We start from the raw sequence: 25,957 nt of genomic DNA, 5'->3' as shown, positions 1-25,957 counted from the left end.
CTGTGTCATCATGCTGCAAATCAATGAATCTAAGGGACAAAATAAATTTCCAGAGACCATGGTTTCATGCATGCAACTCTTACTTAACGAACATATCACAAAGCTCGATAAATGACTGAGTGTCTTTATGACAGTAAAGAGACAACAATTGTCACTACCAATTCAAGCTCACAACTACTACTTCACTAAATAATTACCTTATTTTGATTCTAAAAATACTTGAGTTATATAACTTAACATCAACCTCAAATTCTGACTCATTTTTTGGTTTCCTTATGTTGATGGCATTTGAAGAAGGTACTAGAACTGACTTCAAATGTTCCACAGACATTTTGTTCTCAACATCACGCTCTGAGATTGAAATTACTTCTTCACCTTTGATACCACAGACTTCCTCTTACCTCCTGATGTAAAGCTCATGTATTTCTGGTTGTTGACTGTTTCTTTGGAATCATAGAATTTGAGAACATCTAGAACAGCTTGGGGGTTCTTCTTCTGTTCCAATTTTGTTATGTTGGAGGTTTGGAGTAATCGTGCCCATTGCTCGGGAATTCCCTGTGGACAACCAAAGGGAAAGAATGGTGGCTCAGAACATTCTGCAGCAGCACTTTTATGTTCCAGTAAAGTTCTTCACCAAGAAGCCCATGCTACCTGTAGGATTACACTTGGGAAACTGAAGTTACATTCTAGATTTAAAGTTAGTAACTTAATAATGCAATCATTCTCTTCTCTAATTAAAACACATAGGTAAAACTAGGATCCAACTTAAAAAGGGTGGGTGGGAGTATGACTGTGATAGAAAAAAAAAAGCGCATGAAAATCACCTCCATATTGACTCTGCTCATCCATGAAATGATGTTTACGGCTTAGCTTATTTTTTTTCTGGCGACTCAGGGCAGACATAGCAAGACTTCTCTAAATTTGTGCACAGCATAGTAAAGTGCAGATCAATGGGTTTTATGACTGGAATAACATAAGCTGTTTCTGGTCATGTTGTAATCAGAATATATTTTAGAATAAAAGGAAAGGATCACCCTTGGTCAGGTTATACTTCATGATTACAAAATGTAATTTTTTGGGTCTAGAGCTTTACTATAAAGTCAGGTCAGTAGGAGAAAAAAATAGAATTGTGGAGGAGCAAGAACCACTGAGATGCTAAACAGTAACATTAATGCTGCTTTGGGCATTTTCCCTGCAGCTTTCTCCAGGGCATGCCCTCCTTTCTCCTCTCCTTTCTCTCTCCCTTTCTCCTCACTTCATTTTTAGGCCACATAGAACCTGGGGACTATGAAAACCACGCCAAAGCCTTGTGAGAATTTATAATAATCTGAAGCATTTAGAGCAGAGAGGAGGGAGTATTTGGAAATATAACCAAGGAGAATTGCAAAAATTAGAGGTTAGCTTTGCATTGAGCATTCAACATTCTTTCCTACATGTTCAGCCTACAGAAGTCTCAAATTCATAATTATCCAACCTCCAAGAGAAACTTGGAGAGAGAAACAGACACACTATTCCTGAAGTGCATCCAGACACAATTTATGTGGCTTTGTCCTATGAAGTCTCGGCAAAACAATGTGTGACGTGGGCCTCCAGAGTTTGGGAATGACAACAAAAAAAGTGAGATAAGCCAAGCAACAACTCTACTGCACACACATGAACCTGCTGCTGCAGTGCTATGACATCTCAAAGAAGCACTTTGATGCAAGCTTCTTTTGGGCCTGTGACGCACCTCTGGGAGCTTCCCTGGGCACATCTGTGAGCCATAGAGATCTGGCTGTAATGGACGTAAATAAAGAAAGAAAAGAAAGTTAAAACAGAATGTGGGACAACTTAGAAGGTGGGAGGAGATGAAATCAATGGGTCTGAATGGGGGGAGTCCCTTCTAAAGTGGGGCGGTTATGAAAATAGGGAGGTTTTAACTAAATCAGGGACAGGACAGGCTACAGGACAACAGATTTAAGAGAACAGAGAAAATGACAATGTTCCAAAGTTTGGATGTATAATCCCACTTTTGGCAAGATGCTTCCTCCATAAATATGTATTAATAAGAATTACCATTAAATGATTGGAGAAATTATTAAAAGGCAGAAATATGAATTTGGAGGCAAGAAGGATGGCATCATGAAAAGCTTTGACAATAGTTTGTAAGTTGTTTTTATAATTGGGTGACCACAGGTAGCCAATGGCCATGTGAGAAACTTACAAATTTCAGTTCCCAATTCTGGTTAACCAATTTTAGTTTCAAAAGTGTGTATGTGGCTAAAATTCAAAGGATGGCTGTATGGAAACACTGAATTTTATTCTCATTGATGTGATTCTTTTTCACTTTGTAGCTAAAGTCATGGCTGGCTTAGAGAAAACTAGGTAAAGAACATTCCCACACAGCCAGACTCTATATTTTAAGTTTCTTAGATATTTAGACTAGGGAAAGGGAAACCGTTCCATTTCAAACCATATATATATAATTTCCATTTTAGTACTGCAGTTCTAAAATCCCGCTTCCCACAAAATAAGACAAGATATAAGGTAACAGCTTTGCCTAAATAAAGATCTCTCAAATGCTACAGAAACATGCTTGACCCAACTGGCTTGATTTTGGATATATGTCCTTGATTCCTGGTATTTGGGGTTACTCCAAGCACAGTGAAATGACACTTTTACATGCATTTTTCACGCGGCTAGATGCTAAAGCCTTAAGCCAAAAATTTGAACTCAGGAGCCCATGCATTATCCCAGTTCTGATTCTAAGTGCAATTAATAGCATTTGGTTAATACCATAATGGCCAAAGGAGTTATTAAGTGTTACAAATTGAGGTATGCATTGCACATTACCACTAGAGCAGACGTTACTGGCATAATCATTACCATAATCATTAGAATATTTGCAGTTATTATACATTCCCATGGCACTTCTAAGCTTTTGTGATAAATAGTCTTATGATCACTAGACAGCAGGAAAAAATGCTGTCAATAGCAAAAAGTCCTCCAGACAACTATACTTACCACATGACTACACTGCTGACGTAATTTTGACTATACTGCTGACATTTCTTTTTTCTAAGTTGAGACAAACCCAATTATCAATAAAACCTGACATTCAAGTTTGAATGTATGCCACAAAGGCACATAGTCATAAAGCCATCTCATTATGCCACATTGAGAAACTAATCCCAAAAGTCAGACAGCTAATGAAGACCTAAGAGTTTGAGCATCAGAAGCAGGAGCACATATCAATGCCTGACTGTGTATATGATACCAACTAGAAGTACATCAAGCTGGGGGTTGTCCAGTGTAGCCCAGGAGAATGGCAGCATGATATAACAGGCCAAGCATTTATCTTATCATAAGAAATGATAATTTATATCACTCATACCATTTTTCCCTCTGATTGACTTGAAGCGACCGTCACAGGTCTAGAGGTCTGGAAAGGGGAGTTCTGAAGTATTTGGGACAAAAATGGCAATATAAAGGGTAAGGACCTGTAATCATTGAATACCAAAAATCTCACCTCCCAACCTACGTTTAGCTTCAGGGTCCAAGTGTATGACCAGGTATACAAACAAGGTCATATGGGCCAATTAGCCAGAGAGTAATCACCAAGCAACACAGCAAATCAGTGTCCAAATATTCAAAATAACAAGCCCTTGTAAGACAACTGGATTAGATAGTTCAGCAAATTGCACAAAATTCAACCTAAACAACCACGATAATCAAACTTAACAATATGATCCCCTCCCAACACGCAATAAATTAGTGGTGCATTGACAATTAGGACCCAATTCTAAATCCTACCAATAAAAACACTTTCTTGAAAGCTTTTTATAATTTGGCATGTTTAAATTTAATAAACATAATAATATAGTAAATGTAAACCACAGGTTAAAAAAGTACCAAAAAGGGCAGAATTTGGCATCTTTAAAAATAATGTGTGAACAAGTAGTTACAAAAGATCATCAAGATGACAATAAAGTACTTCCATTTACCAAATTTAGCCTATGTCTATCTATATATGCAATGGATTCATAACAATGGAATATTTCCAAACGGCTATCTTATTTCAAATTGGGGATATATTTAGTGGGGAGAGGGGTATTTGTTTCATATGGTTTGGCTGTATCCAACTGTTTTTCATCATTGGAAAGATAGCCTATCACTTTGGGTTCTTTGGGTTCTAATTGACAGCAAAATGAAAATGACTGGTGCTGCAGTTAGCAAGATGGTGGTGATTTACTTTCTTTCATTTCCATTCAGAATCCAGAAAGATAAATGAAAGAGCTAGAGAGAGAGATACTGTATAATAAGATGACAAGTAAGTTTGAAAAGTGGAAAGAATAAAATATTGGAAAGCAACTAGAATGTCACATGGGATAACTGAATGAGAAAATTTTCACATCAGAAAACAAAAAGGAAGAAAAAAAGAAAAATAGTGAATGACAACAATAAAACGCAAGAGTAGTTTAAATGAGGAAAAGCACAGAGAACATTAAAATGTCAAAGCTGGAAAAATTAATAAAAAAGGGAAGAGTTATTAGGCAAAACCTTTATAAAGTTTAAGGGATTTTCTTGTTTCAAGTGTCAGCAAAAATAGTTAAAATATTTGTATAATTTTTAAAAAATATAAAGTTTTTCAGGTTATACAAATTACTTTTTTTCTGGTGGTGATGATGGTGGTGGTAGTGGTAATAGCAAGGCTGGAGTATCTAAGTGTGGCTAAGAGAATATTCTGCAAATATAGTAAAGACTAGGTTCAAACTCAAAGCCATTTGAGTAATGTCTCTGACTTTAATGATGAAATTGGTTAAATCTTACCTATCTCCACTTTATGTGTAAATATTTCTTAACATTCTCCTCTGCTTGCTACCGAGAACGCAGAAATAATCAGCTCACACCACTTTACGAGGCCAAGGTGTTTACTGTTTCCATTTCCATTCTCATATCACTTACTTCCAGAATTGAAAAAATAAGATAATTTGACTGTCAATTCAGCAACATTGTTTGCTTCTCCACATAGATTAATTTGTTCCTTCTTTTTTTCCACTTAATCATATAACACAGTCTATTCACTACTATGTTATGAAACAAAAAACTCAACTACTTAATATGTAAATTTCTCTCTGGTTTAACAGCACAGGAATTGATAGTGATGGCTCTATCAAAGATTTTTCTTGAAATGCCCTCAAAATTACTCCTTATTTCAGAATGTACATTTTGATGGAGTTCATTAATAGCATGGAAAAAGGTAGTTGACCTTCCTGGGGACATATTTCTAGCCATAGCCACATCTTTTCCCCCATTGATCTAAAAAAAAAAAAAAAAAAAAAAAATTACCAGTTCTTTTTTTAAAAAAAAGTATAAAATTTCATAGATCTGAGATCTTATGCTGTTTGAGCACTACAAATATTCAGCAAAAGTCTTGATCTATAGCTATGGTCTATCCAGAGAATTCTCATCGGTATTTACTATGGATTGCATAACATCTCTAGAGAGAGAGATCTAGAGAGAGAGGAGAGAGATGCACATAACAACTAGAACATACATGATATATCCATCAAAATTTCTTCTTGAAATATAAGGTTTGTTTTTTGAATATCTGCAAAATGTACCTACTAAAAATTATAAAATAATCTACGTTCTTGAAATCAAAGGGAAAAGCAGGTCAGTTCCATAGAGATTCTTGGTTAGTGTAGTTAACTGAGCTGGGTATTCTAGGTTTTAATGTAAAGCCTGAAATATTTTTATGGATTATTTTCACTGGCCAAGGTGAGTAGATGATTCTCTGATTCAGTTCACTTGATAAAGAAAAAGCTCAGGCAGTGTCTCTCTGCCAGGAGTACAATTTCTGTGCCATGGTTAGTTAATATTTTCAACCAAGTTGAGACTATACAGTGATCAAACTTTTTTAAAAGATGGACAAAATAATTTGGCCAATGCTGTTGCCATCCTCTATTTCCATCTATGATTGCCTAGGCAATGTCCATCTTATTTGGAACCATCAAAAATATTAAGTCTGACATTTTGGGACATGGCAATTCTTGCTTGAAACCTATTTTCACAAGGGAATTCTTTCGTGGCTTACAAAACAAAACAAGGAGCTTACTTACAGTGAATTCCCCGGTGACTGCATCAAACCCCACATGAATCGTATGCTCAAAGTCTGAAGGAAGAGAGATCTCTGGGCGCTCTTTCTCCTTCTTCTTATTGGCTAAAGGCAAAATGTTAACATGTATTTATTTGGGGTATAGTTTTGGCATCCACAAGTTGTACAATTAGGTTCATCAAAAGAATTACAAAGTTGAAAGACAATTGATTCCAACGCAATTTTAACAACACTTAACTCCAGAAAATCCAATTATTTGCAGAAGTAGCTAAGAGTATGATGACAAATGTTATGTCCAAATAATTCAAAATTTCCAAAACTCATTTGAAACAATTCTCTCATTCAAACTGATTTCTGCCTTTTACCAGTGTAACCAGGAGGTATCTAGGGATATTGTGCTTAACTGGCTTTGTTGAATCAAATACCACTTACTAAGGAAGAAATTCATCATACACAAGTCAAGCTAAGGCATACTATTAGAAAGAACGAACAGAAAAGAAAACCACTTCAGCTTTCGATAAAGATATTGTGAATTGTTTCTATGTTAACAATAGCTAATAATCAAGTGGTTGGTACTTATTTAATTTAACATGTTTATATTATTAACCATATCTTAATAGACTCTTCTATTAACAAGAATATCACTGCAAATCAATTATGTTACAAACCTTTTTTATTATCAAAAATATTTCAATCATTTCCTACCCAGCACTTTGCTAGTAAAAAGCTACAAATTGCTGCTTTTTTTTTTTTTTTTTTTTACTGAATTAATTTTATTTAGTTTTCAGAAAACTTAAAGCCATTCCTTGGTTTAGTTTTTCTAGTTTGTAGTTATTTTTCCATGTTTCCATTATACTTTATCATATCAGCCATTCAAAAATCACTGTGTTTTTCAAGTAGCAGATTTTTCATAGTTACATATTTATAAATAAATGTATCAGTAGCTCATAATTTAAAAGCCTAAAAAGATATAATCACTGAATAAACTAAGTTGAGAACTATAGTCTATCTGGAAATAGTTCCCAGGAGGAAGTCACTGTGGAAACACTCTAAAATGGCATCTAGCAGCTTCCATAACACACTTATTTGCAGATCTGAGCATGTATCTCTGGTGAGGCTACATTTCACACTGAAAAAAATAGTACTCACCCTCCTAATACAGGGCAAGTCAGCATGAACCAGGTTTACTCAGTTAAAACCAATCAGCTTCAGAATTGCCAGGGTGGTCAATTTAGAACATTCTGGTTCAAATAGATGTTGCCTTGGCCTGAATTACAGACAACACTCAACCATATATTGATTAGTGGTTTTGTGGGTTACCCATGATAAATTTTAAATTCAAAACTTTTCATGTTCAAAGGCTATTCTTATGACTTCTTGTCTCATTCCACTCTCTCTCACTGTTCCTTATCTCCAGCCACAAGACAGAGATATGGGGCAGAAATATGAAAACTGAACTAGTGTGAGGAAATATACAGGATCAGGAAATAAAGGTTGGGAGCAGGGGAACAAGAGTCACCCAAGGCCTTTGCCTGGCCATGGAGCACATTTAGGACTCATTTTGAAAAAAATACGTAAATGCCATATAACTTACCCTCAGTAAAGATTCCATTTTTATAGTGAGCCTACATTATTCATGAATATTATTCTAACTCAATAGTGAAGTTTAGAGCTTTCTGTTGGTACTCCTACTTCCCTTGCATGTTTGTGAACTATAGCTAACATTTATACTTGTTCAACTACCATTTTTTACTTGTTCAGAAAGGCACTCTGGTCTCATCACTCCTTTGAAGGTGTCCTCGCCACTCCTGTAATCATTTTCTTACTTTTTCTCTTTCATGATGTCCCATCCATGCTGGCCATGGCTAGCTACTTCTCTTTTTACTTCCTTGACAATGTGGCCTGGCATTCCTCCTTTCTCAGTGACCATTCTTTCTTTGATTGTCATTGCTTTTGACTTTGCTAGTTCAGTTTTTGGCCTTCTGCATTTCTTTCTCTATTGGATTGCCTCCACTCCCAAATACTAACTCAGGTAATTCCCTAATCTGTGGTTGGCAGGGGTGGATCCACATGTTGGGGGACCAAATACTTTATGTAACTTGAGAGGAAGGTTCCCTTTAAGTAAAAAACATTGTAAAATTACAAATACAAATGTACCGGGGCCCCTCCCAGGGCCTTGGAAGGGTTCCAGGCAAGTCAGGAATTCTGAAGGAGCAGTTTCATTCACTTCACAGTAACTAGCTCTTGGTAAGCTTTTTGGGGTCAATCTTCTGAAAAATCTGAAGAAAGCTATGGAACTTCTGCCCATAAAAATGTACTATATACATATACTTTCACAGATTCATAATTCCCCTGGACTCCAAGCTAAGAGCCCCTACCTTAATCTGTACCTCCAAACCTTCTATCAACTTCAATTCATGGCCCCTCTTGTCAGCAAATAAACTCTCCCAACTTTTCTATTAGTAGCAAATTGACTAAACACTCCACTTGGGCTGAGTTATATGCAGAATTGGCTTAATGGTGTTCTCCTAGAAGGCCACCTGACTGCCAATCCCTTATCAGCCTGACTATGCAATTTTCTTCACTCAGGGCTAAACATAACAAAGGCAGGAAGCCCAAGTTTGCTCCTCTTCTAGTGTTCCCTATCTCAGTGAAATGATACCACTAACCACACAGATTAAAGAAGAAGCAAGGCCTTAGGCTCCTCCTCTTTTAGGCAGCTCTGAGCAATGAAAAAAAAAATTATAATCCTCCTCTGCAATATGCAATTCAAATAAAAACAATACTAAGGCATAAATAATTAAGGAAGTGAAAAAGTTCTGATGTTCCTATGGTGATTGAGTCTTTTTTTAAGCTATATATTCAAAATTAAACTGTTTCCACATTTTGGGTACTTCTGATTTACTAGATGCCATATACAAATGCTTTCTCTGGCTCCTGAGTAATCCAGCAGTGGCCCAGCTGCCCAAACCAAGAATCTGGGAGTCGTCTTTCACTCCTTTATTTCTATGCTAATGGATCATCAAGTTTTATATATTCTATCTCCTAAACTGGTCTTGAATGTTGAATCTTCATCCCCACAAATAATTATCTTAGTCCAAGGCATCAGCACTTCTCACTTAGCGTCACTGCCTCCAATTTTATTCACTTCCATTCATTTCTCTACTCTGTGGCTAGATCACATTCTTGCATTTTGTGTGTGTGTGGTGTTGTTGTTGTTGTTGTTTATTTGTTTGTTTGATGGAGTCTCGCTCTGTTGCCCAGGCTGGAGTGCAGTGGCATGATCTCGGCTCACTGCAAACTCTGCCTCCTGGGTTCAAGTGATTCTCCTGTCTCAGCCTCCTAAGTAACATTCTTGCCTTTAAGATGCTTAAATGCTGTCCCCTATTACCCGTAAGTTAAAAGTTCATGTTTCTTAGCATGATATCCAAGGGCCTGCATGATATGTTCCTAGTTTACCACTCCAGCTTCTCTATTCTTGCCATGGGCCCTACTACTTATACACATTCAATGCTCCCTAAGCTGCCAGGCTTTCTCATACCTCCAAGCTTTTATACATGCCATACCTAGGCCTGGAAAGTCTTACTTCTTACCCTTTCCCCCAAATTTATGTGGATCACTCCTATTAGTCCTTACTCTTAAAGACTCACTCTTGGGCTTTTTCTCCTTTGGCAAGTCTTTTCCTATCTCCTCTCTGCAGACAAAGTTAAATGCCTGTCCTTTCATGCTCCCATAGAACTACTCAGTGTATACTTGGAGCTTGGTACCATCAGCATAGGATTATTTTTTACATATCTACCTCTCTATCTAAAATTTGAGATAATTGACAGTAAAGAGTGTAATTTATTTATTCTCACATTCCCCTGCAACTAGTTTGTACCTGCACACTTAATAGCTATCATGAATGGACACTCACCATGTGCCAAGTGTCTGAAGCTATCTCATTTAATCTCCACAACAGTCTTATGAGGTAGGTCTTATTCTTGTTTTATAGATGAGAAAAGCGAGACTTGATGGGGTTAAATCATATACCCAGGGTTACACAGGTGGCAAATATCAGAGCCAGGATTTGAATCTACGTCCCCACTTTGTCTCCAGAACCAAAGTTTTCAACAGTTAAACTATTTATTACCCAGTGGCATTAAAAAAAAAAAAAAAAGAAAGAAAAAGAAAAAAAAAAGAAAAAAACAAAAAACAAAAAAACCTCTAGCTTTCAGTAAGTGTTTAGCAATAAACTAGACCCTAGATGAGAACCGGTTTTTGTTTTGTTTTGTTTTTTTTAGATACACTAAAATGTCTGTATCACCCTGCAAAATTCTGTGAGCATTTGTCATTTATCTTAAGGCTCAACCTGGTCAGCTCTCTGGGTTGACATTTGCAGAGAGCAGAAGTCCAAAAAAGTATCACTTTCTAAGTGTATCTCCCATATTCTATTGGAACTCAGAACAAGGCTACAAATTGCTGCCTGGACCACAAACTGCAAACAGCATTTGGCCTTGAGATCTACTGGGAGTTCCAGTTGTAATTCCTAGGGCCACCTAATTTCTCCAGAATCTCTCATCCTGACATCTTTCTCTATTCTGCTACTTCATAAAGAATGAGAAGCCCCTCTAGTCACCTATCATCTTTTATATGCCCACCCCAGTGTTCTGCAGTTCTTTTACCAGCAAGAGTTTGTCCTGTCAGAAACATTTTTTTCTACATTTTCTACCTCTTCCTTCACCTCTTGCCTTAGGTTTTCATACTTCACTGTACATCATTTTCATCTGAGAACTTAAAAAAAGAGAGAGAGATGCCATCCCCAGAGATTCAGATTCAGTTAGTCTGGGGTAGCCCTAGGCATCTTTGTTTTTTAAAATTCCTCAGGTATTTCTATTACGTAGCTGGGATTGAGAACAACGACTTTAGACCCTACTATCCAATGAGGGTACCGCTTCCTTAGATAAGACTGGTGGAGGCTGCTCACCCTTTCTCATCCCAAGCCTGTAGGCCTGAGAGAACGGAGAAGGCAGACTTCCTCTTTTTCACTCAAAACGATTCGAGATCAGTACTTCTACACTTGCCTACAAAATCCTCTCTTTTGAGATTATCACCACCTAGTTCTCCTGGCCAAGTGCATTGTTTGCCATTGAGGACACTGGCTCCCAGTCTTCCTTCCTACATTCTGTGCTGCCACCACTGTGTGAAACAGGATATTAATGGACACCTCCTTCATACCCTTTCCTTATGGATCCTTGATCTCTCTCAACTCTAATGAATTTTACCTCCCTTCCACTTCTACAATCATTCCCATGGCCATCTTTTAAACCATTGGTTCTCAAGCAGGGTTGCACATCAGAATAACCTGTAGAGTTCCATAAAATACCAATGTCTAGAGTCCATTAATAACCTACTCTATCAGGATTTCTGGGGATGAAACCTGGGCAAATGAATTTTTAAAACTCCAGAGATAATATGCAGCCAGAGTGGAGAACCATGGTTGCCCCAAATCTTTTTATTATCCAGAATAACCCTTTCTCTGCAATATTCAACCTTGTTACCTCATTCTCTGAGCTCAGCTTCTCATCTGGCTAACCTGCTAATTGATTCAAGTGCTTACTCCTATTTTATTTGTTCTTTGATCTCAACAAGACCTCAGTTTCTAGAAGGTAATGGGGAATATTGAAACAGGACAATAATAGCAGATTTGTGTTCCAAATATCATTCTAGTCACTTCCATTTTTCGCCAATTTCTCAGCTCCCTTCTGGCTGAGATTCTATGGTCCAGCATGTAAATTGCTCTTATGCTTCTGTCCTGGAAAATTTCACTCTTTGACTTCTTGTTATAATTGTCCTATGAAACCCTTCCCTAATGGAATCCAACTATGAAAGCTCTCCACTTCTATGTCAAGGCTGCCAAGAGTTGCTGGAGGGAAATGATACAGCCATGCATATTGGTTGGTGCTTATAATAGTTGGGTCATTAATGGTGCTTGACAATAGTTTCCTCACCCCTTGCCAACTTCCCTTTCCAGTCACCACACCTAATATTCTAGAAATTCAGAACTCCACTCTAACTTCAGCTCTACCCCCTCCTCCCTTACTTTCAGCATGTGACCTTCCTTCTACTTCACCGAGATAAATGGAGGGACTCCTTTATTTCAGTTGAAAATTCCTTTGATTTCACTTTCTCTCCCACCCCTGTGAATTTATCTCCATCAGTAGCATCTTCTTCTCTTCTCCTGCCTCACTGCTGTCACCTTCTACCTAAAGTGAATCCACCAATTATGCTCTATTTCTTCTTGTATCCTCAATCTCTCCATCTCTACTGGCACTTCTCTTTTGGCTTAAAAAACATGCTGAGATCACTGTTGTCCTTAAAAATTAAAATGCTTCTGCTTCTTCACATACTTCTCTAGCTGTTATAGTCTCAGCTTTTCCTTCTTTAGGTTGAACTTTTTGAAAAGGCAATCTAGATTTACTTAGCTCTCACTCCTCAAACCAGTGTAATGGCTCCCCTAAAGTCACAAATTAGCCTCCTCCTTGACCAGTGGCTACTTTTCTGTCCCTACAAGTGTGGACCTTTAGTCAAAACTGACATTTGTGACCACGAACTTCTTGAAGCTAACATTTCCCCCACCTTCTTTCATACAACTCTTTCCTAGAGTCTATTTCTGCATTTCTCAGTTTTCTTTCTCAGCCTCATTTGCAGGCGCTTCTTTCTGTTAGTTCTTTAAATACTATGGGGAATATTAGGAGCTATCCTAGGTCCTCATCTCTTCTCATCAACACACTTCTCCCTTGGGTCATCTCATCCACATGCATGATTTCAATCCCCATTGACACTAGTGATTCTCCATACATACCTCCAGCCCTGACATCTGTGTTGCACCCCAACCCCAGGTAGTTAACTGGCTACTGAACACCTCTATTTAGGTACCTCACAGACCCCTCACACTAAATATTTTCAAAATCAAGCCTAATTATTTAATTAACTAATTATCTAACTAATTAACTGCTTTTCCCCATCTAAAACAAGAAATAACAACTCTTCTTTTGTTTCCTAACTCAACCTTCTCCAGCTCTTCCTCTCACCATCTGATTAGTTGTCTAGTTCTATGAATTCTCCTCCCTAAATAGTCCCTCTGCATTGTCCTCTCTTATTGCTGTTACTGGCCCTTAAGCCAGGCCACTCTCATTTCTCACCTGTATGACTCCAACAGCCTGACTGGTCTCTTTCCCTCTCTTCCCGATTCCTCCTGTGGCTAGAGTGATATTTTAAAACACAAATCTGATATCATTGCCCTGCTTCAATGTTCCCCCATTGCCTTCAGAATTAAATTTAAACCCCTTAGCATGGCATAGATAAGCCCTCCAGGATCTGGTCCTCACTTACATCCACAGTTTCTTCTCCTACCCCTCTCCCACTCTCAGAGCACCAGTTTTTCTGAACTACTTGTAGTTGTATTCATAGAAGCCCAACTAACAGCGTGTCATGCCTACTGCCTTCAAAATGATGGTCTTTCTACCTGGGATGCCATTCACTCCTTAATGGCTAGCTCTATGCTAGCCATTTAAGACTCACCTCAGTTCAATAATCATCTCCTCCAGGAAGCCTTCTCTAACCACCCCTTCCTTCAGTCTTGAATAATTGCCTCTCCTCAGTTCTCACTCCTACATATTACACTTACCACACTAAACTCTAATCGTTGAATAACTTATCTGTGTCCCTGACTAGACTTTTGGTTCTTTAAAGCCAGGGACTGGGACTTTTTCACCTTTGTACCCTAGCACCTACCTAGCACAGCATCTGACTCAATGTTTAATGAATAAGCAAATGAACAAAAAATGAATGGATGAATGAAAGACCTTCATTATATGAAATGAGGCCCAGTAAATGGGGACAGGTCATGCCTATTTGCTGTTATGTGTTCATAGAAGAGGAGAAGATGACTGATGTCTGCCAAGAAGGCCTAAGGGTGAGGAGTATATTTTAGAGTTGTTTTTGTAGTTAAAGTTGTTATTGGTGACGTTGTTGCTGTTTTTACCCCAACAGTGGGAATGACTCTGTATTCATTCAGGCACACCTCTTGCCAGGTACCACTTTGAAGCCAAACGCATATATGGCAACATAGCTCGGCATGGTTCAAGGTTGAGCAAAGCAACCAATTCTCCCCCCAGACGAAATCCCTAGATGGTGCTATGGCTGCCTTCTGAAAGCAATTTAGAAAGCTGTGGCATGAGTCTTCCTTGTTGTAGGAGTTCCATTTGTTATCTTCCCCTAAAATTCCTGGAAGTTTTGTTGGGCCTACTCACTGGATGTCATATGGTCATTTTCAGATTTATTTTTTAGAACACTTTCTAGCTTCTTGGAAACAGAGCATGCAGGAAAAGAAAAAGGATGACAGAAGACAGACATAGGAAAATGCTTTCCTACATAAATTTAGCCTAAAAGCACAAAACAACCATCATCTTTTTAAAAGCAATGAAAAGCATGCAAAATATTATGGTACATGTCATAATTTTAAAAGCAACATTTAAAGCCTTGTTAATACAGAAAGCTAAAAGCAAAATATTGTATAAAGCATTTTTGATGCAGAAATAATTTTTCTAAAGAAAAAATAAACACATAGTCCAGCTAGTTCTATGAGGCAAGCATTTTACAACCCTGGCTCTAAAACACAACTTCCTCCTGCTACTGTCCCAGCTTCTTTTCCTTTGAATCAGCGAGCCAGTTAGCAACTACATTGAATTGTGGATCAATGTAGTGACAGGTTATTCTGGGTGATTCATTAGAAACTTAAGTAACATCCTGAACTTGCAATCTAACTGGGAAAATAACCTTAATAAACAAGAAATAGCAACAGATACTGCCAAAGAAAATTAGGTGCTAAGTTGGGCAGAATAGAGTATAGTAGCATGTCAAAGAAAAGATCACAGAAATCTGTGGTAGACAGTCAGAGCTTACTGGAGGAGGCATGTCTTGAGAAATGGGCCTTAAAGACTGGATCCTAGATGCAAGAGTAAGTCATCTCAACTAGGAAGAACAGTAAAAGTAAAAGCTTAGAAGTAGGGATGTATATTGCATGTTGATGAGGAAATGAGAAGACACAATAAATAAGTAGGGTGTAGCCTTGGAAATCAGGAAGGGAAGAAAGATGAAATCGGAGGTAGTAATACAAAATGTGCTGAGAAAGGTTTTTGAATAGTTGAATGACACAATAAAAAAAAAGGTGTGAGAAGACAAGCTAGATAACTGTGTGCTGCTAAGGTACACATGCCATGGTGGGGGCAGGCTTCCAGATGGTTGCTGTTTCACTCAGGTGGAAGAGGAGAATGAATGGTGGGAGTGGAATGGGGAGGACCTCCCTACCACTGTATCTGTTGTCTCTAAGATCACTTACTGGACATTTCCGACAAACTTGGGGTGTGTGTGTGTGTGTGTGTGTGTATGATTTCTGCAACTATGTTGAAAATTACATGAGGATAGGGAACCTTGTCTCATACGTAGTATCCCTCACAATATTCAGCACAGAGCTAGGCACATAAAAAGTAGGCAAAACTCTTTTCTGAGTGGTATATAAGCAGTTAAAAACATGCTCCAGATTCTAATTTTTAAACTGAGATAGCTAATAAATCTGTGCTCAAAGTCAGAATGCAGCCCAGATTTGTACATTGGCTGGATACCCATGTCTCTATCCTGTGGTCTTCCATTAAGCCCTTTGAGATAAAGGAAGCCTAATAAAACATTCCGTTGGGAGGCTTGTAGTGAAGTTGCTGGGGCCGAGGCCCTCCTGGGAGGTGCACTTATCTCATAATCCCTAGCTTGACACCAGAAGCCCTTGTCCTTCTTTCCACCCTTTGTCCCCCTCACCCTACCTAGATGCAATCTGTATTCATTCAGTGTTATATATTCCTAAAGCCAAACAACTTTTGTAGACACAGGGACCACTTCTGGCAGAAACAGTGGAGATGGCTAGGTTAGAGATCTGTCATATTTAAAGGCTATTTTTCATCTCAATATTCCTGAGCATTGATTTGGGAAATCCATGTTGAAAGGATATAGAAGTCTTATTAAAGGGCCATCCACCTCCTACGGGTGACATCCTTCATTTTCCTAACAAATGATCCTTAATGACTCGGTTACTCTTTAGCTGGATGATAGACGCTTTTGGTGTTTCACTGATTTATCTGTTACTAAGAGGCTGTCAGTTAGTGCCCCAAACAGGTCATTTACAAAATGTTGCCTTTGGCCTGTAAGAAATGAAATGCCTTAGTGTCTACTTAGCTACCAGGAAAGTGAATTAAGTACTGTGGTTGTTCCTTTTTTTACTTTAAAAAAATGCCATTTTGCTCTATCCTCTGATTTGTGGGTCACAGAGCACACTGTGCCATAACCCTCCTTAGGGAAGCCTTCTGAAGCTTTCCTTATACTTAGGTAAACAGTAAGTATCTCAGAATAGTTATTCCTATGACAACAGCAGCCCTGCAGGTTTCAAAGAGGCAGGCGCTCATTTGTAAGAGCAATAGTTCCAGAGGGACTGATTTCTGCAAAGCATATTCTAATCCCTGAGACATCTGCTCTGTAAACAAATATCCTGTTTGGGGGCATATTACAAGAGGGGACCCACAGGAATTTCTCAACTCCTGGATTTACAAGAAGTACATTTCCCTGTACACAAGGAGAGATCAGTTCTTTTGTTTACACCTAATTTTTTTTTTTTTTGGTATAAAGAATATCATTGTGTGGGCCTACAAATTTATTTATTTTTTGCATTGGAAATATGTGAAAGTACTATGTGGTGACTACAATAGAAAGATAAGCATAAAAATAGATTTTATTGTTGGCAGTAAGTATTTAAAGCAACTGACAGTACACGGTGAATAAAAATTTAAAAAGAAATTCCACATAACAGCCATATTTCTGGCTTACACTTAGCATCTTGGGCAAATACATATTGATTCTGAGCAGAAAAGGAAGGTGTTCATTAAATGCGTAAGAGGGCCCAAATATCTTTTACATACTGGATCATGAATGAATCTAAGGGAAGGGATGATAGGTGACTCTTGTGTTCTATTTTAATATTCCATATTTTTCTTTTTTTACAAAAGCTAGTCACTTCCTGTTAGCAAATTAGGTCCTCAGGAGGAATAACTTGTCAGGATAAAGGTATGACTACTGTTGTATCCACTGAGGCACGTGGGTTCTACTTGCTTCTGTAAAAATTGAATTTTTGCATATTCCATTGGCTGAAACCTGTTTACAATCAAGCTACTCTCATTTTATGCAAGCAGTACAGTCTTCAACTACTGCTGGACTAGGAGTTGGGGGATCCAAATTCTAGGTCTGCCTTGCTTTGTTATTAAGTAGTGGAGCAAATTTGTGGAAGTCATTTAACCTCTCTGAACTTCTGCCTTCCTCTGTAAAATGGGAATAATCCCTGCCTTATCTCCATCATAGGGAGTTTGAAGAAGGTAACTGCCATGAGAGGTTTGGAACATTGTAATACACCTATAACGGCCTTCCAAAATACATCATCTTATTAGCAATATAGTAAGTAACAGGGTGACTATGTTTAGACCTAGCACTTTCATCTTATGAGTGATATCCTTGGAAGTATATCTACTGAGAAAAGAGGATTAAACTGGGCCATTTTAAACATTCACTACTCTTATTATAATATCTTTTATTATATTAGCAAATCTCAGAAGCATATAGTTGGGAAGGCCCATGGTGGAAGGTCCATTCTCCTGCCTTCGTGTAGAAATTGCTAAAGCCATGAGATATCCAATGAAGATTCTAGAAAATGTCACTCTTAGTAACCTGTAGCATCCAATTAGCCTATCCAGAATTTATGTCTAGTTCCATTCTCTCTGGTGGAATATTAAGCCCATTTTCTCCTGCTAGGTCTTCAGTGGCTATGGAAAACAATATATGTCCTCCTCAAATTAGCAGGCTTTAATGTATAGATAAAAACTCAATGTGGTACCTGATTCTGCAAGAGTGGCCACAAGCCCAATTCACAGGTCAGATGTTCCATGAGGATGATGGGATAGAGGAAGTAAAATGATAGTCACATGTGAGCCCTTCAAGTCACCCCCACTCATACATGCAAACAGCTAACACCTTCAGTGGTATCATCTTCAAAAACATTCAGCAACAGTGATTATTCTGGGAAATCATTAGGAAGTTACCTCTTACTCATCTCCTTCTAGGCAACACGTACTGGTTCCACTTTCATTTGCATTCAATTGACATATGCAACAACTTTGATGGGAAACATTTGAAAACAAAAAGCAAAGATGAGGCAATGTCTTAATGAGACACTTCTGATCATGTGGATAATTATATAGGGTAAAAGTTTGAGGAGAAAAAACAGGCCTCATTTGCCTTAACAGGGAAAGCAATTTCATATCCCTTAGCCTTTGTCAATGTTCCTCTTCTTGCAACACTTCATTTTTAAAAACGTATCAAACTTCATGTTTGATACAGCACTCTTCTGTCTTCCCCTCTTATTCCATCCATCCTCTGTACCTTCTCCACCTCCTAATCTCCCTTTCAGTCATTACTTCCTCTCAATTTATTTCTCCCTGTGGCTTCTTTACCTTAGTGTAAACATCTCCCAATCCTACATTCCATACTTATTTTGGATTTCACTGTCTGGTGGTTTTAGGGGGCTACCATATTTGTGCCCAGTTTCCCTGTTCATTGGCCTTAAAGTGGAAGCACAGACCCTGGTAGATAGGGAGTGTGTGTCCTTATTCCACCTTCTTCCCATTTTAACACGGGTTGCCTAGGAGTAAAGGAGTAGTACAAGAGACTCTTCTATTGGGGCACAGCACTGACCCTAGAGGACAAGCAAGATGCCATGTCCTTCAGGTTTCCAAAAGGGCAGGGCAGTGATTTCCAAAGAGCACTCTTTGCTAAGCTGGATGGGCTACATTTGCAGAACCAAGAATGTAAGCACCATTCAGGATGTAGCAGTCTCTGATACCTGGCTTTCTGATAACAGAACTCTGAATTAATTGACACTCTTACACATTATTGGTGCAGTGATAATAACTTTGAGCTACTGCAAGATCCCAAAGGGTCTTCAGTATCACCAAAGAAAGATTGCATACTGTTATCACACTAAGTATATTTTATTGTGCATTAATTAGATGAAAGTTAGTAATATGCATTGACCAAAACATTTGATTAACAAGACCATAAAGGATAACTGAGAATTTTCTTTAATATAATTGTTGTGCAGCAAGGATTCCTGCTGTATATAGTATATAGAAGATGACATACTCTAGGAATTAGAACAATATATATTCAATACAATAACAAAACTATATAGTACTTTAAGAACTCTTTCACATATATGAACATACTTATTTAGAACTTCAGCTTTTTAAAGTAAGCAATATGCAAGCCTATAAAGTACACACCAAAAAAACCCTACAAAACACCCAAAGCAAATGTTAGCATATCTACATTATCAAGAATATCTTCTCACCATCATTTCTTTCAAAAATATGTGAAAAAGTTCTTTCTTTCCTTTTGAGTGGCAATTTTTAAAAGTCCCGTCTTCTGAAATTCACGTATGTTTCAAAGCACACTATCATTTTCTTAAAGAAAAATGAAAGCCACTGCTGGCTTTTAGATGCTGGGAACATAGTTTACCACACATTCCCTTTGTCCCATTGCAAGGTAGTGTGATATAGTAAAGTAAGCATAGGGTTTGGAGTTAGAGAGACTTGGGAGGCCTCTGGCTTCTGTCATTTGCTATGTGATTCTACGTTGTCTACTTAAATGCTTTGAGCTTAAATTGCCTCATCTGTAAAAAGGGAATAATATAGAGTGGCTGTAAGTATTAAATCAACACATTTAAAGTGCCTGGCACATAGGTTGGCACCCAGTAACTAGTCAGTAAATGGTAGAACACTTCCTATTTGTCTTGATTTGATTTATATACAATGATTCCCTCCTATGCCTCCAGGAAGAAGGATCATCACATAATTCCCAGGCTCACCAGCTCCCAAATCTCTCTCGATTCCCCACAAATAAAATGCACATGAACTGTGCCCTCTAAAGATACAGTCCTTTACACAGCATTGCATATCCTCTGAAACACACCTAATGCTCAAGTGCAGTAGAAGACACAAAACATATAAGCATGCTTCGGTAGACACAGACGTCACACAGAACATGTCACCTCTAAATGCAGCCTCACAGCCTCACCTGCTTCTTTCCAATATGTTCTTCCAAGCTTCAAGTCCTTAACATTGATTATTTTTGGAGGCAATATGCAATTTTCAGAGTCCTGGCTGCATTCATTTGCCTCATTGTTTTTTCCTTATTGGTTGATTTATTCATGTATTTATTAATGTATTTATTTATTCATTCATGTGTTTATTCCCCACCATGTTCCAAGATGGATGTCAGGTGGCTTACAAGAATACACAAAATACAACATGATAGCATAAATTCAAAGCAGATATAAAAGTAAAAGGAAAAAACAAAAACAATAAAAATAGGAACATGAAATGGAGCCTGGCAGAAAGCTAATACAAAGTGCATACATACCGTAGAGTCCCATTACAAGTGCTATGCATTGACCACACATTTGGCTCCAAGCTTTCTAGCAGCCAACAAAAGAGAAACCTGATCAGTCCCAGATTTCACAGGGCCCATAAAATAAAATCAATGTATATGGTTAGGATGTCTCTTTCCTGGTCTAAATCCTGAAAACTTTTCTACAGTAAAGTATCATAAAATGGTGGCAAACTGTCCCTCCTAAATTGCTCTAACACCAAAATTCAGCTTCTGGAACAGTCACCAACAAAATAAATCCTCAATCTTAAAATTACATCTACTATTTCTTTTTTTTCCTTCTACCTGTCTCTTGAAGTTCCATTTAGTCAATGAAATGTAGCTATTAAAAGGACTTCTTCAAAAACAAGCAAACAAACAAACAACAAAAAATCCTCTGCTGTCACCAAAGCAAATATTTTCAGTTAGGTAATGAAATAGACATCCTGAAATTACAATGGCCAAATTTGGAAAAACCCTCAAATATCCAACAAAAGAAAATGGTTAACTAAACCATCATGTCATCCTATGATGAAACATTATACACCATTGAAAATGATATTTACAAATACTTCACATAAATGTAGGAAAATATTCATGATAAAAATGCTAAGTATAAAAGCAACAAAACTATATGCATTATGACTTTTTCTATGTAAAAATTATATATGTGCATACATAGCCATAGAAAAAGTCTGGAAATAAATCCATCAAAATATTAACATTGCTTCTAGGATTTGTGATTATGGGTGATTTTATTTTTTTCTATATGCTTATCGTTATTTTCCAAGTTTTTGACATTGATGAACAATTTATGATGAGACCAAGAGGTACTAAAAAGAAAAACAGCAACTTAGTTACCTCTGGCTTGTAAAATTATAGGCACATTTAATTTTCTTTTTAAAATTTTCTATAATTGACATAAAAAATGGGAGGAAGTTACTTTTAAAAAATAAAAGATTTCAAAAACCTAGTTTTCTCAGTTGTTCATCGATAAGGTCCAAAATGCTACAAATACAATGATATTATGGTTATTCAGCACTTCCTAATTTTACTTTTAATAGCCATCTGGTACTTATAATTATATTCAATTATCACTAATATTGTGATATTTGTGCCAGGTATTACTATCCTCACTTAACAGGTGATGAAACTGAGGCTCAGAGAAACCAAGTGACTGGCCCAATGTCACAATAATCAGTGGCAGAGCTGAACATGAACCCAGGTCTCAAGAACCCAGGTCCAGTGCTCCTTCCATTAGTTCAAGACTGACTGTGATTAAGCAGTTACCAAGAGATAGGAACACAGAAATAGTAATCCCTCTTTCCCCATGAGAGTCAGATTCCTGAACAACCCCCAAGGTAAGAGAGTTCAGCTGAGGAGATCATGATATCGGGAAAGAAAAAAATGGGCAAAAATGAGGTCTCAAGTAAAACCCTCATATTTTTATGCAGGCAAACAATAACAACAGCACATTACATAAAAAGAATAATGAGTTTACACAGTTTAAATCAGCAAAAATGATAGGCTTTATACAGTTTCCATTTAGATCCTGAGATGATTTCCAGTGGTGATGAGGATGTATCTATCACTCATTATGGTAGTGGCAAATGGGGGTGACAGAGAAGCAATGAACAGAAGTGGACTATTCATTTAGTTCAAATTATGGATATCTATACTCTTAGAGTCAGTAAAGTCGAATCCTGAAGTTATAACAACTTGCTTGAGGCTTTATTTCTATCAAGCAAGTGAATTTAGGTGGCCCTTCTAAAGATGCTTTTGTCTTCTCAAGTCCTTTTTGAAGACACCTTAGCAGTTCTGTATGGAGCTCAATTTAATCATTCAATCTTTGTCTGAAGGTAGCTTATTAGCTGTCCAGTAAGAGTATTTAAATGGTACTACTTGATAATTTAGGCTTTTCTGAGGTTTCTTTCTTCCCAATGTAGTCTTTTCAAAAGTCTCATAGGACCTTTTAATAGAGTCTAATTAAATCAAACTTTGTCTGAAGGTAGTTTTTTCAGCTGTCCAGCAACAGTATTGAATAGCACATGATTTAAGTTCTATTGAAGATTGTTTCTGTCTAATATGATTATGTTTGAAGGCATCATAGCACCTCTTTATAGAATTGTAAGTCACTCAAGCTTTGAACAGGTAATATTTGACACATGTAAAGATGTCCATTTTAATTACCTTCTTAGGGAGGTTTTAATCTTGTTCTAAAAATGTTGCTCCTGTTTCTTATAGCTGTATTTGTTTCCAGTCTCACAGCCTCCTAATTGTCTTCATCATCACTTATGATAATAATCTCTGGAGTCAACAAAGCTTCCTGAGGATCAGCCTCTAGCAGCATTAACTTGAATTAGTGTCAACAGGCTCAGATTCAACTTCCGCCAATGATTGCTCTTGTGCCAAATTTTCATCCTCATCCATAGGTTTTTCTTGTCTTTGGGAGGGATAGAGGAAAGATATTTCACCACCTCTAGCCAAGTCTTCTCACAGGTCACATTAATGACAGGCTCTGTTAAACTATCTAATGCCTCTTTGGGAAGTTACCTCCTGAAAACCCATTAAAAATCAATAGCCAAACCTTTATTAAGGATATGCCATTATAATGATGTAGGAGTCTCATGCACTAGGATCTTCAGACAGTGGAAACTTCGCGAGATTGTGAAGTTATACATTAGTTTATAATAAGCCTTCCTGAATAGCCAGATCAAACACTGACTGAAAGGCTCAAGAATCTGAGACATGTGGCTAGTTATAAAGACAATCTTACCATTAGGATGCACATTGGCAAATGTACATGAAACACCAAATAGACTGAAGAATTAGGACTTTGAATTCAAGGTATTTTTCTTTTTTTTTAAGTAGTCTTGAACATCCACAAGAAAGTACTGTTCAAACCACCCCTTAAGGAGAGGAGGATTCATCCAGGCTTTTCTATTTGCTTGCCAGTACGCTGGAAACTTGGCTCATTTATTTCCCCTGAGAGGGTTTAGGCACAGTTTTCTGTAGAGCAGCAAGGGTTTCATTATGAGGTCACCTGAAGTATTGGCAAAAAATGGAAATGTCAGTCTCTCTGATTTTGCTGACCTCAGCATCAGTGGGCTCTTGCTCTTCAGAAGTATTCAAAGGGTTCCAAAGCTTGAGAGTCTCGATAGCACTAAAGATTTGTGCAGGCACGTAATCCCCTTCTTCAGCCACTTCCTGAATTTGTGGTGAATACAACATGAGAGCTGCAGGAACGTTTTGTTCTTTGGCACAACCGCCAAATAAGACCTGGTCTCCACATTATGGTGCACCTTAAATTCCTCAAACCATCCCTTACTCCCAACAAAAATTTTTCTGGATTCATTTCAGTGTCTAAAAACATGTCTTTGAAAACTCCTCTTGCATGGTCACAGATCTCTTGCATTGAATGTGTTTCATTATTCTTCGGTTTATCTTCAATCCAGAGGTTTAACTTCATTTCCATCTTTTCCATCCTTGGGTCATGAAGAACAAAGCATCTTTTAAGTTATGTAGGTGTACAAGTGGCAGTATTGGCCATACTAATAGTTTTAGCTTTCTTTATGGTAAGAATTGTAGATTGATTAACAGTATATGTGACCTACAAAGCTATTTATTTTACCTTGAAGAAGCTGATTGAGAATGTCCTGTTTCTCTTCTAAAGACATCACCCTTCTTGCCCTCTGACAACTTTCCATGGTGTCAGTGCCCTTGTACTTGCTTCATAACTGTAGAAGCCATGTTTCAGCTTTATGCTAATTAATGCAACCTGAAAGTTACTTACTAGAGATTTCATATCCCCGCTTATCACAAAGCGTTAGCATATGATATTTAAGCACCAAATGGTATTCTAAACACCAGAAGGATAAATAATAATATATTGGTGTGCTATTCAGTGCACATGGGGCTATCTAGGGGACAATAGCTTGAAGAATGAGAATGGAAACAAATGACTTAGAAATGCCTTCCCACTTACAATATAGTCAGAGAGACAATATTGTGGCAATGTGGACTGATTCCCATATACTGAATTCAAAATTTTCAGTTACCAAAAAGGTATACAGAAGTAAACCTATACCCAAATTTCCAAAAAGAACAACTTACAATTAGGGAGGGATTATTGTAAATTGTATTCTACATTATCAGAAAGAAAGTCACTGTTGATATATTCAAGACAGTACTGTTGCTATGATTACCCTTGGCTTAACACTATGAACTTAATTTTATGTGAAAGGAAAACACAGTGTAAATGTATTTTCTGCCAGCCCACAGTAAATCAATCAAACATTATTCTCAGACAAAATGCAACCTCTGAAGATGTAGATGTAAAGGTCAGGCAGGCCCTGAACAGTCAATCCTCAAGAAACAACTACCTAAGAAAGAAAGTGAAAATGAAAGAATAAACTAGCCCATTTTCAATGCCCGGCCACTGATACTTTACTTTTATCCCCTCCTCCTGGGAAGATAGAGCGAAGCCTGGCTTTCTTATTCTTCTCTTCAGGGGCCATGGGAAGTGGTTTGGAGCTGTGGTTGAGTGCTGAAGAATCCCGGTTGTTACTATTCATCCTCAGTGGGGGAGCTGGGGGTTTCTCTTCATTATCCAGACCGTCAGACATTTTCAGTTACAACCAATTTCACAGCTCCTAAAGAAAAGGAGGGAAAAAACAGGAGTTGAGGGAGAAGAGGTCTAAAAACAACCTAATAAATATGGGGATTCTAACATCTTAGAAACAAAAGCATTGTTCTCATGTTTTCTCAGGTTTCGTGTGAGGATCGATTTTAGGGGTTTCTCTTCTGGAGGGAAGGAAGTTACCTCCCAAAAACCCTGATGCAATTTTCAAAAAAGGAAAGTGAAGGCAGTGATTAATGACTTTCTAAATATTATAAAAACACATAAGTCCCTTTGCTTTTCCCGCATTGAAACTCTATTTTCTCCTCCCCACTACCAGTGTTTTAGTGAACAATTTACAATCTTATTTTAAAATTCTATCCTGATGATTGTAATGGTCAGGTGATCAGCCTTCTCAGAGTTTGGAATTGACACAGGTTTGGCTGTTGATTTTTAATGGCCCATAACAGTGACTTGTTAGCTGCTTTAACAGCGAGCTGTCCTTGGTGTTTATTTCTTACATGTGCGTACCTCAGTTACAAAATGCACTCTCCTGTTTTTAATGATAATTAACTGAGAAACCATCCCATAGATCTGGCAGTTTCAGCAGAGTTGGAGTGGCTGTTAGGGTAAACAATGTTCCATATTCTCCCAAGAAGGCAGAAGATAAAGGTGGGCAAATGTCA

The 25,957-nt window shown here is 37.7% G+C and overlaps 1 protein-coding gene across 12 annotated transcripts in view; it reads right to left on the bottom strand.

The window, feature by feature from the left end:
- Nucleotides 1-25,957, bottom strand: part of PAK3 (p21 (RAC1) activated kinase 3) — a 301,485-nt gene that overhangs the window by 83,741 nt on the left and 191,787 nt on the right. For 10 of the 12 annotated variants that reach the window (XM_017954051.3, XM_017954048.3, XM_017954046.3 and 7 more), the window contains 4 exons: nt 25,104-25,305; nt 6,102-6,202; nt 1,730-1,774; nt 402-555 (listed from right to left, as the gene is read on the bottom strand). In XM_017954051.3, coding sequence (XP_017809540.1) covers nt 402-555; nt 1,730-1,774; nt 6,102-6,202; nt 25,104-25,278 — 475 coding nt within the window. In that variant the 5' untranslated portion in view covers nt 25,279-25,305. The remainder of the gene's footprint in view (nt 1-401; nt 556-1,729; nt 1,775-6,101; nt 6,203-25,103; nt 25,306-25,957) is intronic. The other 2 variants (XM_017954054.3, XM_017954053.3) reach the window with 1 other exon arrangement.

This window comes from Papio anubis, chromosome X (assembly GCF_008728515.1).
Source record: "Papio anubis isolate 15944 chromosome X, Panubis1.0, whole genome shotgun sequence".
NCBI classification, from domain to species: domain Eukaryota; kingdom Metazoa; phylum Chordata; class Mammalia; order Primates; family Cercopithecidae; genus Papio; species Papio anubis.
This window is presented reverse-complemented; position numbering and strand designations above follow the sequence as displayed.